This window comes from Entelurus aequoreus, linkage group LG09 (assembly GCF_033978785.1).
Source record: "Entelurus aequoreus isolate RoL-2023_Sb linkage group LG09, RoL_Eaeq_v1.1, whole genome shotgun sequence".
NCBI classification, from domain to species: domain Eukaryota; kingdom Metazoa; phylum Chordata; class Actinopteri; order Syngnathiformes; family Syngnathidae; genus Entelurus; species Entelurus aequoreus.
The window spans coordinates 11,532,904-11,545,244 of record NC_084739.1 but is presented as its reverse complement, the minus strand read 5'-3'; the positions used below and the strand labels follow the sequence as shown (position 1 = coordinate 11,545,244).

The window sequence follows — 12,341 nt, the reverse complement described above, 5'->3', positions numbered from 1 at the left end:
GTATTGATATTTTGTATTACATTCTTCCCTTAAATGATCATGTTTACAGTGATTGTTATGTATGTATTTTTTATGTATGTCGCTTTGGATAAAAGCGTCTGCCAAATACTTAAACATATATAAACACCTGAAAGTCTTTATATCAGCTAAAACCACCAATCTGTTTCACTACATTCAGAATAAAACCAAATGCTGTTTTACCCAACAATGTTAGTATTTGAATATTGTTACTTGAAGACTTATTCCTGGTTACAATTATACTGTTAAGAAAGTATTGTCTTATATTTTGCCTAAAATGAGAATGCATCATAATCAGTGGCGGCTGGTGAATTTTGTTCTAGATGGGGCTGAAAGTTTGTAAACCAAACCCCTGTAGGGGCGTCATCCTCCCCCAGAAGATTTATTTGTGATTTTCACATACAAATATTGAAGATCTTTGCTCCTTCTCAACTCTGTGGTAATATTATTTTCATAAAATACAACCAATAGTATGTTAATGTTTGTTTTTGCAAATGTGTTTATTCTGTAAAGGAATGAGTTAAATGTTTACAATTGTTTAAACTATTAAAATTACTGTTAATAGTGCTATTATGAATTGCAATGTCAGCACTATTTTTTTTCTTGCAATTTCAAATGCACTTGTTTTAATAAATAAATACAGCGTTTTAAAAGCATACACAATCTGTGTAAAAATATTAGTCTGTGGTTAAAAGGACTTGAAAGGACTCGAAACTCAAAATGCAGGACTTGGGACTCGACTTGAGACTTTCCAGTCTTGACTTTGGACTTGACTCGGGACTTGCCTGTCTTGACTCGGGACTTGACTCGAGACTTGAGGGCAAAGACTTGAGACTTACTTGTGACTTGCAAAGCAATGACTTGGTCCCACCTCTGGTATATATATACTGTATATATATATATATATATATATATATATATATATATATATATATATATATATATATATATATATATATATATATATATATATATATATATATATATATATATATATATATATATATATATATATATATATAGTCAGTCAGTCTACCCCAGGGCAGCTGTGGCTACGAAAGTAGCTTACCACCACCAGGTGTGAATGATTGATGGGTTTTTAACATGTAAAGCGACTTTGGGTACTTAGAAAAGCGCTATATAAATCCCAGGTATTATTATGTGTGTATGTATATATATATATATATATATATATATATATATATATATATATATATATATATATATATATATATATATATATATATATATATATATATATGTGTGTGTATATATCTATATATATATATATAGATATATACACATATATATGTGTATATATATATATATATATATATATATATATATATATATATATATATATATATATATATATATATATATATATATATATATATATATATATATATATATATATATGTGTGTGTATATATATATATATATAGATATATACACATATATATGTGTATATATATATATATATATATATGTGTATATATATATATATATGTATATATATATATACAGTATATATATATATATATGTATATATATATACAGTATATATATATATATATATATATATATATATATATATATGTATATATATATATGTGTGTAAGTATATATATATATGTATATATATATATATATATATATGTGTGTAAGTATATATATATATATATATATGTATGTATATATATATATATATATATAAAAAATATATATATATATATTTATATATATATATATATATATATATATATATATATATATATATATATATATATATATATATATATATATATATATATATATATATATATATATATATATATATGTATATATATATATATATACATATATATATATATATATATATATATATATATATATATATATATATATACGGCCAGATTTTTTTAGTCAAAAAGTTTGGGAACCCCTGGTTTAAACAAAAAAAGAACAACATACGGTAATACAGTAATTACATTTGTACTTTAGAGTAATCAGTGTGGAGTTTGCATAGCTGTACGCATTTACTATCTACAAAAAATAAATCAACACACAACAGTTATTGGTACAAATGTATGGTGTACTTAAGTGCCCAGAAAGGCGCCTTATAAGTAAAATTTATTATTACAGGTATTATTATTATTACAAATGAGCACCAAGAAATGTGTTTTATCAATGGTGCATCCGGAAAATATTCACAGCAGTTCACTTTTTGTTATGTTACGGCCTTATACTAAAATGGAATTAATTCATTTTTGTCCTCAAAATTGTACAGACAATGATGACAATGTGTAAAGTTTTCTGTTTTCAAAATCAGCAAAGTTCATTAAAAATAAAAATAAAAATATATATTTTTGTTATTAAATACGCGCAAAAAAAATATACTTTTTTTTACATTGTCATTATGGCCTAAGTGGCAAAGTCAAGGCCCGCGAGCCAGATCCGGCCCGCGAATGAATTATCTATGGCCCCCGGGGTGATATTTGATTAGTATTAGAACCGGCCCGCAGGCCACAGCCTCCTGCTGCTGTTTTGCAGGCACCAATACTCCATCAGTATTGGTGCTAGGAAATTTCATAAAAATGGGGTCCCACAGTAAATTTTTGGGGTGCCACTTTTTTGTAACCGTATTTGTAACGAATGATAAATGTATGCATTATCCTGTTATATCTCACATTCTATATTTTGTTTTGGAAAAAGTTTGTCATAAACGTTACTTAATTCATTTTTAAAAAATAACACAAAAGCTAACAAATATGTACATTTATTCTGTTATAAACATTCATTCACTTTCTTCTTTCCTTCATGGATCTAAACTTTACCGCTGCCGGTATTTTTTTCTATATTTTTATTGTAATATTTTCAGAATGTGTTTGTTCTATTTTTGGCCAAAGTAAGACAAAGAAAACAATCTGAAGTTGTCTTTATATTTTAGTTTTGATGCCATGATTTTAATAGTCCGGCCCGCGTGTGCACTGATTTCCCTCCTTGGGCCCCCGAGCTAAAATGAGTTTGACACCCCTGCGTTATGGGGTATTGTCTGGAGAATTTTCAGGGCTGCATGGCAATTTTCCATCATAACAAGCCTAAACACACATCCAAGATAATACCAACAATAATAATAATAATAATAACAATAATAAAAAGCGCTTCGAAGTATGCGGCTGTCTCGCAGATTCTTTCAAGCTGTGGCAGTCTTCTGCCGTCGTGCGGGTTCCACGGACCATCAAGGACAGACATCTCTGCGAGCAGGTTTTGACTTTCTTTATTTTTCAATAAATAAGTCTCTTGCCTGGTTGCTTTTCAGCTTTTCCGTGTGCCTGCTCGCTCTTCCGCTCGCTTTTCAGCTTTCCACGTCGTCGTCTTCCTTGGGCTCTCTGCCTCTCGCGCTCAGCATCTGCTTCTCGCTCTCCAACTCGCTCTCCAACTCTCCTCCTCACGTTCACGGCCGCCGCTCTTTTACACAGTGCGGAACAATTATGCGATTGTGCCCAGCTGGGCGATCCACGCACCTGATATCGTTTGCGGCGTCGATCCCGGCGCGCCCAGCCTTGCCGCTGTCCCGCCTCCTCGCCGCCATCTCGGAGTCGGCCCCGGCACGCCTCGCTGTCGGTCTGTCGGCCACGCCTCCCCACACAAGCATATATGTATTTTTGGGCTAAGTTAAGCATTTTCAAAGGCTGAATGAATTAAAAATATGAATACTACTGTAGTATTAGCCTCTAGATGAGACCAAACCAATCAGAGGGTGCTGCTCAGTATTGTGACCACTGATTTGCTCAGGCTAGGGTTGGGTGATATAGCCTAAAATCCATATCACAATAAATACTGCAGCCTCTTGTGATAATAATATATCGTACATCACCATATTTTATTTGGTATACAGTGTTTCCCATAAACTGCCAACATACCTGTGGCGGTGGGGGCGTGGCTATGGGTGTGGTCACCATGACATCATCGAGTAATTTGCATAATTTACTACAATATGATTTTCTCTAAAAAGGCTCAAAAAATGTATACTTACTAATTAATAATAACAGTTTTGTTTTAAACGTCCATCCATCCATCCATCCATTTTACAATATAATTACAACACTTTGTGTACACATTTATATACAGATTTGAACAATAAGTTATTCACTGAAATATATTTATTAATCGTGGTTCTTACAAAAAATATATCTTATAAAATATAAAAGCTAAAATGTCTCTTAAAGCTCTGCTCCTTTAATTAGTGCATACTAAATAATTTAACTTTAGCCTACTACTACAACCATATTATTTACCAGCAACATAAAGTGAAACAGAGGCAGAGGTGTCCTGCCACAGTCAGTAACAAATAAAGAGAAAACAGTAGTGGTCAAATACAAATAAGGCAACAAGAGAAGTATCCTACACTTCTCTTTTGTAAAGTAAATCTGAACAGCCTATATGGGCATCTACATCAACTATATGATTTGCCTGAGAAGCTGGACAGGACAAAAAAAAATAAAATAATTGTGGCGGACATAATTCTTTCGTGACGGGCCGCCACAAATAAATGAATGTGTGGGAAACACTGGTGTATGAATGATAAAGAAGACTTCTAAAGTAATTTTGATAGTAGGCTAATATCACTAATATAGACACTTACATAATGTGTTGCCTTCATTATAATGCTCACATAAGGCTTTTAACTTTTTGCGGCTCCAGACAGATTCGTTTTTTTGTATTTTTGGTCCAATATGGCTCTTTCAACATGTTGGGTTTTAATACACACACACCTTTAGTAGATCAGTGTACACTGACTACTCTAAAATATATTCCTATTTATTTCCACAGTATTATCCTTTGAGGGTTTACTCACTTACACTGTACATATCGTTGTTTTCGCTGTAGGTATCGCTGCAAAAACCGCCGCTGCGGTCCGCTCAACCTGACCCTGGCTTCCCAGTCCTGCCTTTCCAAACATCACCACGCCATCAAGACCGTGCGCGTCCACCAGTGGGAAACCCTGCGGCCTCTGGTGGAGGACCCTCGCCTGAACGTTAAAATAATCCAGCTGGTCCGAGACCCACGCGCCATATTAGCGTCGCGCATGGTGGCGTTCTCCTCCAAGTACAAAACGTGGAAGGCGTTTATGCAGAGCGGCCGCGTGCCCGAGAACGACGACGAGGTGAAGCGGCTGCAGGGAAACTGTGAAAATATCAGATGGTCCGCCGAGCTGGGGCTGAGCCAACCTGGCTGGTTGAGGAGACGCTACATGTTGGTACGCTACGAGGACATCGCCCGGTACCCCATGCAGAAAGCCGAGGAGATGTACCGGTTCACTGGCATCCCCTTCAGTGCCCAAGCCCGGGAGTGGATTCTGAAGAACACCCAGACTACAGAGGGAGACAGCGGAATCTATTCCACCCAGAAAAACTCCTCGGAGCAGGCGGAAAAATGGAGGTTCAGCATTCATTTCACGCTGGCTCAGATGGTGCAGCGACTGTGCGGACCCACCATGAAGCTGTTTGGCTACAAGTTTGTGGACGACGCAAAGATGCTGCTCAATAAGTCCATCAGTTTGCTGGAAGACAAGACGTTTCACTAAAACATGAAGGTGTGAGTGACGCGGGGAGCCATGAGAAGCCTTCATTGCACGGACCAAAATGTACAGTCGTGGTCAAAATGTTTACACACACTTGTACAGAACATAATGTCATGGCTGTCTTGAGTTTCCAATCATCTCTACAACTCTTATTTGTTTGTGATAGAGTGATTGGAGCACATACTTGTTGGTCACAAAAAACATTCATGAAGTTTGGTTGTTTTATGAATTTATTATGGGTCTACTGAAAATCTGCTGGGTCAAAAGTATTGTTGCGTCGACCAGCATTCCTCCAATGGGGAATTCAAATTGCTAGTCTGTCCCAGATTCTTTTAATGGCAATAAGCTGATGTTTATAGTCAATCAACAGGCAGTAGTTGGTATTTTGTGGTTTATTCTCCAAGCTTAGAGGACAAACGTGAGACCAATCTAGCACACCACCGTTCCCTCGCCCGGTCTAGCTCGGTCTCCTCTCAAACCCCTGGAAGTCCCGTGATCTTCCCTCTGTCCCTCGCCCCCACTCCCTTTGTTTAGACTACTCCGAGTTATCTCTACTCTGACACATTCCAATCTAGAAGGCCGACACCTAACTATGAGACTCAAAAGAAGGAAGAATACTAGCTATTCTTTATATGACTATAGGAGTTTAGAAAGAAGTAACACTTAAATATGGATATGATTCTGATCTGCTTCCCACAGTATACATACAGCAATGTTGATATTTGGTTACATGTCCCTTGGCAAGTTTCACTGCAATAAGGCGCTTTTGGTAGCCATCCACAAGCTTCTGGTTGAATTTTTGACCACTCCTCTTGACAAAATTGGTGCAGTTCAGCTAAATTTGTTGGTTTTCCTGACATGGACTTGTTTCTTCAGCATTGTCCACACGTTTAAGTCAGGACTTTGGGAAGGCCATTCTAAAACCTTAATTCTAGCCTGGTTTAGCCATTCCTTTGCAACTTTTGACCTGTGTTTGGGGTCATTGTCCTGTTGGAACACCCAACTGCACCCAAGACCCAACCGCCGGGCTGATGATTTGAGAACTTTCCTCCAGAAGGTCTTATCTTTGTCCTTGTGATGTCAGATGAAACAAAAAATGCACTGCAAAAAGTCAGTGTTCAAAAACAAGAAAAAAAAATACAGAAATGAGGGGTATTTTATTTGAACTAAGCAAAATGATCTGCCAATAGAACAAGAACATTTGGCTTGTCAAGACTTTCCAAAACAAGTAAAATTAGCTAACTTCAACGAACCCAAAAATACCTTAAAATAAGTATATTCTCACTAATAACAAGTGCACTTTTCCTGGTAGAAAAAAAAGAGACCTTTTTGCTCAATATGTTGAAAATATTCTTAAATTAAGTAAATGCTAGTGCCATTGTCTTGACATCGTGATTTTTTTTTTCATGCTTGAATAGAAATTATTACTTTAAAAAAGTAGTTTTATACTTGCACAGCTTTGCAACAGTTGATGTTCTAGTTTTAAGCATGTTTTACTCAATATAGGTCATAAAATATCAGCAACAAGCTGTAATATCTTACCGAGATCATTTAGGACCAAAACCCTTAAAACAAGTAAAACACTCTAACATAAAATCTGCTTAGTGAGAAGAATTATCTTATCAGACAGAAAATAAGCAAATATCACCCTTATTTGAGATATTTAATCTTACTTAGATTGCAGTTTTTGCAGTGTGAGCTGTTTGGCCACAATACCCAGCAATATGTTTGGAGGAGAAACGGTGAGGCCATTTAATCCCAGGAACACCATTCCTACCGTCAAGCATGGTGGTGGTAGTATTATGCTCTGGGCCTGTTTTGGTGCCAATGGAACTGGTGCTTTACAGAGAGTAAATGGGACAATGAAAAAGGAGGATTACCTCCAAATTCTTCAGGACAACCTAAAATCATCAGCCCGGAGGTTGGGTCTTGGGCGCAGTTGGGTGTTCCAACAGGACAATGACCCCAAACACATGTCAGAAGTGGTAAAGGAATGGCTAAATCAGGCTAGAATTAAGGTTTTAGAATGGCCTTCCCAAAGTCCTGACTTAAACGTGTGGACAATGCTGAAGAAACAAGTCCGTGTCAGACAAAAAACAAATTTAGCTGAACTGCACCAATTTTGTCGAGAGGAGTGGTCAAAAATTCAACCAGAAGCTTGTGGATGGCTACCAAAAGCGCCTTATTGCAGTGAAACTTGCCAAGGGGCATGTAACCAAATATTAACATTGCTGTATGTATACTTTTGACCCAGCAGATTTGCTCACATTTTCAGTAGACCCATAATAAATTCATAAAAGAACCAAACTTCATGAATGTTTTTTTTGTGACCAACAAGTATGTGCTCCAATCCCTCTCTGTTAAGCACCAGTTCCATTGGCAGCAAAACCGGCCCAGAGCATAATACTACCACCACCATGCTTGACGGTAGGTGTGGTGTTCCTGGGATTAAAGGCCTCACCTTTTCACTCCTAACTAGACCCATAATAATTTCATAAAATAACCAAACTTCATGATTTATTTTTTGTGACCAACAAGTATGTGCTCCAATCACTCTATCACAAAAAAATTAAAGAGTTGTAGAAATGATTGGAAACTCAAGACATCCATGACATTATGTTCTTTACAAGTGTATGTACACTTTTGACCACGACTGTATTTGTCACATTTTGCCTGTTAATCACTGCCTACAAGCCAAGTGCCTTGTGAATGGTAAGTAACATATTTATTTGTGTACTTTGTACAAGTGTCAGCTTCGTGTCCTTGCAATGAAAAGTGTCCTTTGAAGAGATTTTAACTGAGAGCCGATTATTCTTAGACTTGCAGGGATTGACTCCCGTTGCCGTGTAAGATTGTTTGTTTTGTGTGTCAATATTTATGCTCATGCTGTGATCGACCTGCCCTAGAAAACAAATAGAAGGATGTGCTCTGTCTGTCTGTCTGTCGGCTTCCACTCAGGTAAAGTGATTTTTAGCCATTGTCGCGGCGAGTCCAAATGCCGTTTCCACGGAAGGATCATGTGTCACGCCGTTACGCGTAGCAGCGTGTGAAATACGAAGTCTTTGTAAAGGATTTCTAGAATATTAAAGATCATGTTGTGCAGATTTTTGTTCAAAGACATTCTTTTTTTATGAAGTCGTTTACGTTGCAGAAAAAATATTGACGTTTGTGTCGAATGTGAAGAAAATGGGTCAGATAGGATTGTTTTATGTACCGTATTTTTCGGACTATAAGGCGCAGTTGAAATCCCTTTTTGTTTCTCAAAAATCGACAGTGCGCCTTATAACCCGGTGCGCCTAATGTAGGGATGATGTTTGATAAGGAATGATCGAGTTCGAGCCCATTATCGAATCCTCTTATCGAACCGATTCCTTATCGATTCTCTTATCGGATCCAGATAGGTTATTTGGTTTAAAAAAAGCTCACTTTTATTTTGTAAGAAAAAAATTTAATTAAATAAATAAATAAATATTGACTGTTACCCCCCTAAAAAAATAAAATAAATAAATATTGACTGTTGTTACCCAAAGTATATTAAGTAGGATTTTTCAGAAAAACAAATATATACAGTAACACAAAAACAACCTGTCTCTGTGATCACTATAGGTGAATAGCCATGCCTTGAGGCGTTTTTTTCCGGTCCATTATTTTTGCTGCTTGTGTGACATCACAGGAAATGACGTAGCTCAGTCATTAGACTGAGCTACTTCATTTCCTGTGATGTTCCACAGGGCATTTCCTGTGGGACGGGATTCGTTCCCAGGTATTCAAATAAAGAAAAAACTATTTTTCTTTACTATAGTGGCCTCGATAACGGGAACCGGTTCTCAAAAAGGGATTTGAGTCCATGGAATCGGTTCTTTTCTTATCGAACGGTTCTTTTCTTATCGAACAACCGGGAGAACCGGTTTCGAACACCATCCCTAGCCTAATGTACGGAATAATTCTGTTTGTGCTCACCGACCTCGAAGAGATTGTATTTGGTACATGGTGTCATGATAAGTGTGACCAGTGGATGGCAGTCAAACGTAAGCGATACGTGTAGACTGCAATATGACTCAAGTAAACACCAACATTTTATATGTTCCATTGAAAATATAGAACGTTACACACGGCGTTAAAAAATCTATCAACATGTTTTAGTACGACTTTGGATGGATTGTACTGTGCTTCAACATACGAGTATTATTATGGTGTGTGTATACGGTTAAGACATATTATCTGGCGTTTTGTTTCGCAATATTATGCAAAAGCAACTTTTCTTACCTTCTGGTACCTGCTGATCTGTATTTGGGATCGGCATAAGTCCAGAAAATTTGCGCGTGTTCGCCTTTGTAGTCCGTGCCGACGCCGTAGTTGATAAGCTTCTTCTTTTTCTCTATCTTCTTGTTATGGGAACACTTATTTAATGCGCCCTATTATCCGGTGCGCCTTTTTGTATGAAAATAGACCTGACTAGACCCGCTCATCGGCAGTGCGTCTTATATTCTGGTGCGCCCTATGGTCCGAAAAATACGGTAGTAGTTTCCTATAACAAAAATGTTACTTTTAGCTGTGTAGAATGTGAACAAAATGGGTCGAATACGATGTTTTTTTATGTAATCGTTCACTTTATAAAGAAAATCTGACTTATATTTGTGAACGAAATGGGTCAAATACGATCAGTTTATAGAGTCGTTCACGGTACAAAAAATGTGACTTTTAGCTGTGTGGAATGTGAACAAATTGGGTCAAATATATTTTTATAAAGTCGTTTTCATTAGCAAAAAAATGATGTGTAGCTGTGTCAATTACAAACTAAATACAATAATTTTATGTCATCATTCACATTACAAAAACATTGATTTTAGGTTTGTCGAATGTGAAATGAATGGGTCAAATACGATCTTTGTATGTAGTCGTTCACATTACAAAACACGTGACTATTAGTTGTGCTGAAGGTGAACAAAATGGGTCAAATACGGTCTTTTAATGTAATCGTTTACTTTATAAAGAAAATCGGACTTATATCTGTGTCGAATGTGAACGAAATGGGTCAAATACGATCAGTTTATGTATTGGTTCACATTACGAAAAGTGTGACTTTTAGCTGTGTGGAATGTGAACAAAATGGGTCAAAGACAATCTTTTTATAAAATCGTTCACATTACAAAAAAAATATCGACGTTTGTGTCGAATGTGAACCAAATTCTTACGTTCAACAGGGGTGGAAGGAGACGACACCATGAGGAAGATCAGGTAGTACATGTCAAACTACTTCCTTAAATGACCGCCATAACCACAACACCAGGGGGAGCTCCACTAACCACGTTAACCCCAGATTCCGAACTAACAAAGGTCTTAACTCATTCTCTTTCTATGCCACATCAATGTGGAATGCGCTCCCAACAGGTATAAAAGAAAGGGCATCTCTATCCTCCTTCAAAACCGCACTAAAAGTTCACCTCCAGGCAGCTACAACCCTAAACTAACACCCTCCCCGGATTGCTAATAATCAAATGTAAACAATCAAATGCAGATACTTTTTCTTATGCCTTCTGATCTCTCTCTCTCTCTCTCTCTCTCGCTCTCTTTCTCTCTCTCTCTCGCTCTCTCTTTCTATATGTCCACTACTTGCTGTCCATATCCTACCCCCCACCCCCTCCACACCCCTGATTGTAAATAATGTAAATAATTCATTGTGATTATCTTATGTGATGACTGTATTATGATGATAGTATATATGATAGTATATATCTGTATCATGAATCAATTTAAGTGGACCCCGACTTAAACAAGTTGAAAAACTTATTCGGGTGTTACCATTTAGTGGTCAATTGTACGGAATATGTACTTCACTGTGCAACCTACTAATAAAAGTCTCAATCAATCAATCAAAGGTTTACAGGTTTATTGGAACCTTTGATGAGTGTGTGGGATGTTTATATGTTTGGTGAAGGACGGTGTGTAAATTTACAATGTGAATGTTACCAAGGGTTGTGAGTGCGTGTTGGATGGATCCTTCGTCAGTCCAGAGGGGCGAGGCAAAGAGAGTGTCCGTGGGCAGGCGAACGGTTGGGGGCTGGAGAGAAGCCACGAGGTCCGTGTCCAAGCGAGGGTCGAGGATCGGGGAAAACAGTCCAAAGTCCAGAGGGAAGTCGGGATACACAACTCGAGCACACGGCACTGGCAGGGTACTGTGGGAAGCACAAAGGACATGAGACGCGGGAAAACAAGTAGGACAGGAAGAGCTAGTACACGAGGGAAGCCAGAGACGGAATGCTAACTGCGAAGAGTTAACGACATCCCGGCGTAGAACTTGCTGCTGAGGAAAAGCGGGTTCGAAAACGCGCCTCCTTAGGCAACGCACCCGACGAGCGCCTGGAAGCATCCGGGTTGGCACGGTAGAAATTCTCGAGAAGAGAGGGGTAGAGGTAGAGGCTGGTACCCAAGATCTGTCCCCCGGACCGAATCCCTCCCAGTCGACCAAGTACACGAGCCCCCTACACTGTCGACGGACCCTGAGGATTTCTTTAACCGTCCAAACCGGGTCACCATCTTCCAAGAACCTAGGAGGGAGGGTAGGGGTACAGTGGGACAGGCGCTCTCCGCCACCGGCTTGATCTGGGACACGTGGACCAAGGGGTGTCGCTTGACCGAGGGTGGGAGAGCCAATCTAACAGAAGCTGGGTTGATGATGGAGACAATGGGATAAGGTCCAACAAATCGTGGTGCTAACTTTTTGGATGGTACCTGT

The 12,341-nt window shown here is 37.8% G+C and overlaps 1 protein-coding gene across 1 annotated transcript in view; it reads left to right on the top strand.

The window, feature by feature from the left end:
• chst3a (carbohydrate (chondroitin 6) sulfotransferase 3a) overlaps positions 1 to 6,341 on the top strand; it is an 11,059-nt gene extending 4,718 nt beyond the window's left edge. The window contains 1 exon segment of the mRNA XM_062058051.1: positions 4,912 to 6,341. Within this exon segment, the coding sequence (XP_061914035.1) occupies positions 4,912 to 5,608 (697 nt within the window). The 3' untranslated portion in view covers positions 5,609 to 6,341.
• The last annotated feature ends 6,000 nt before the right edge of the window (positions 6,342 to 12,341 follow it).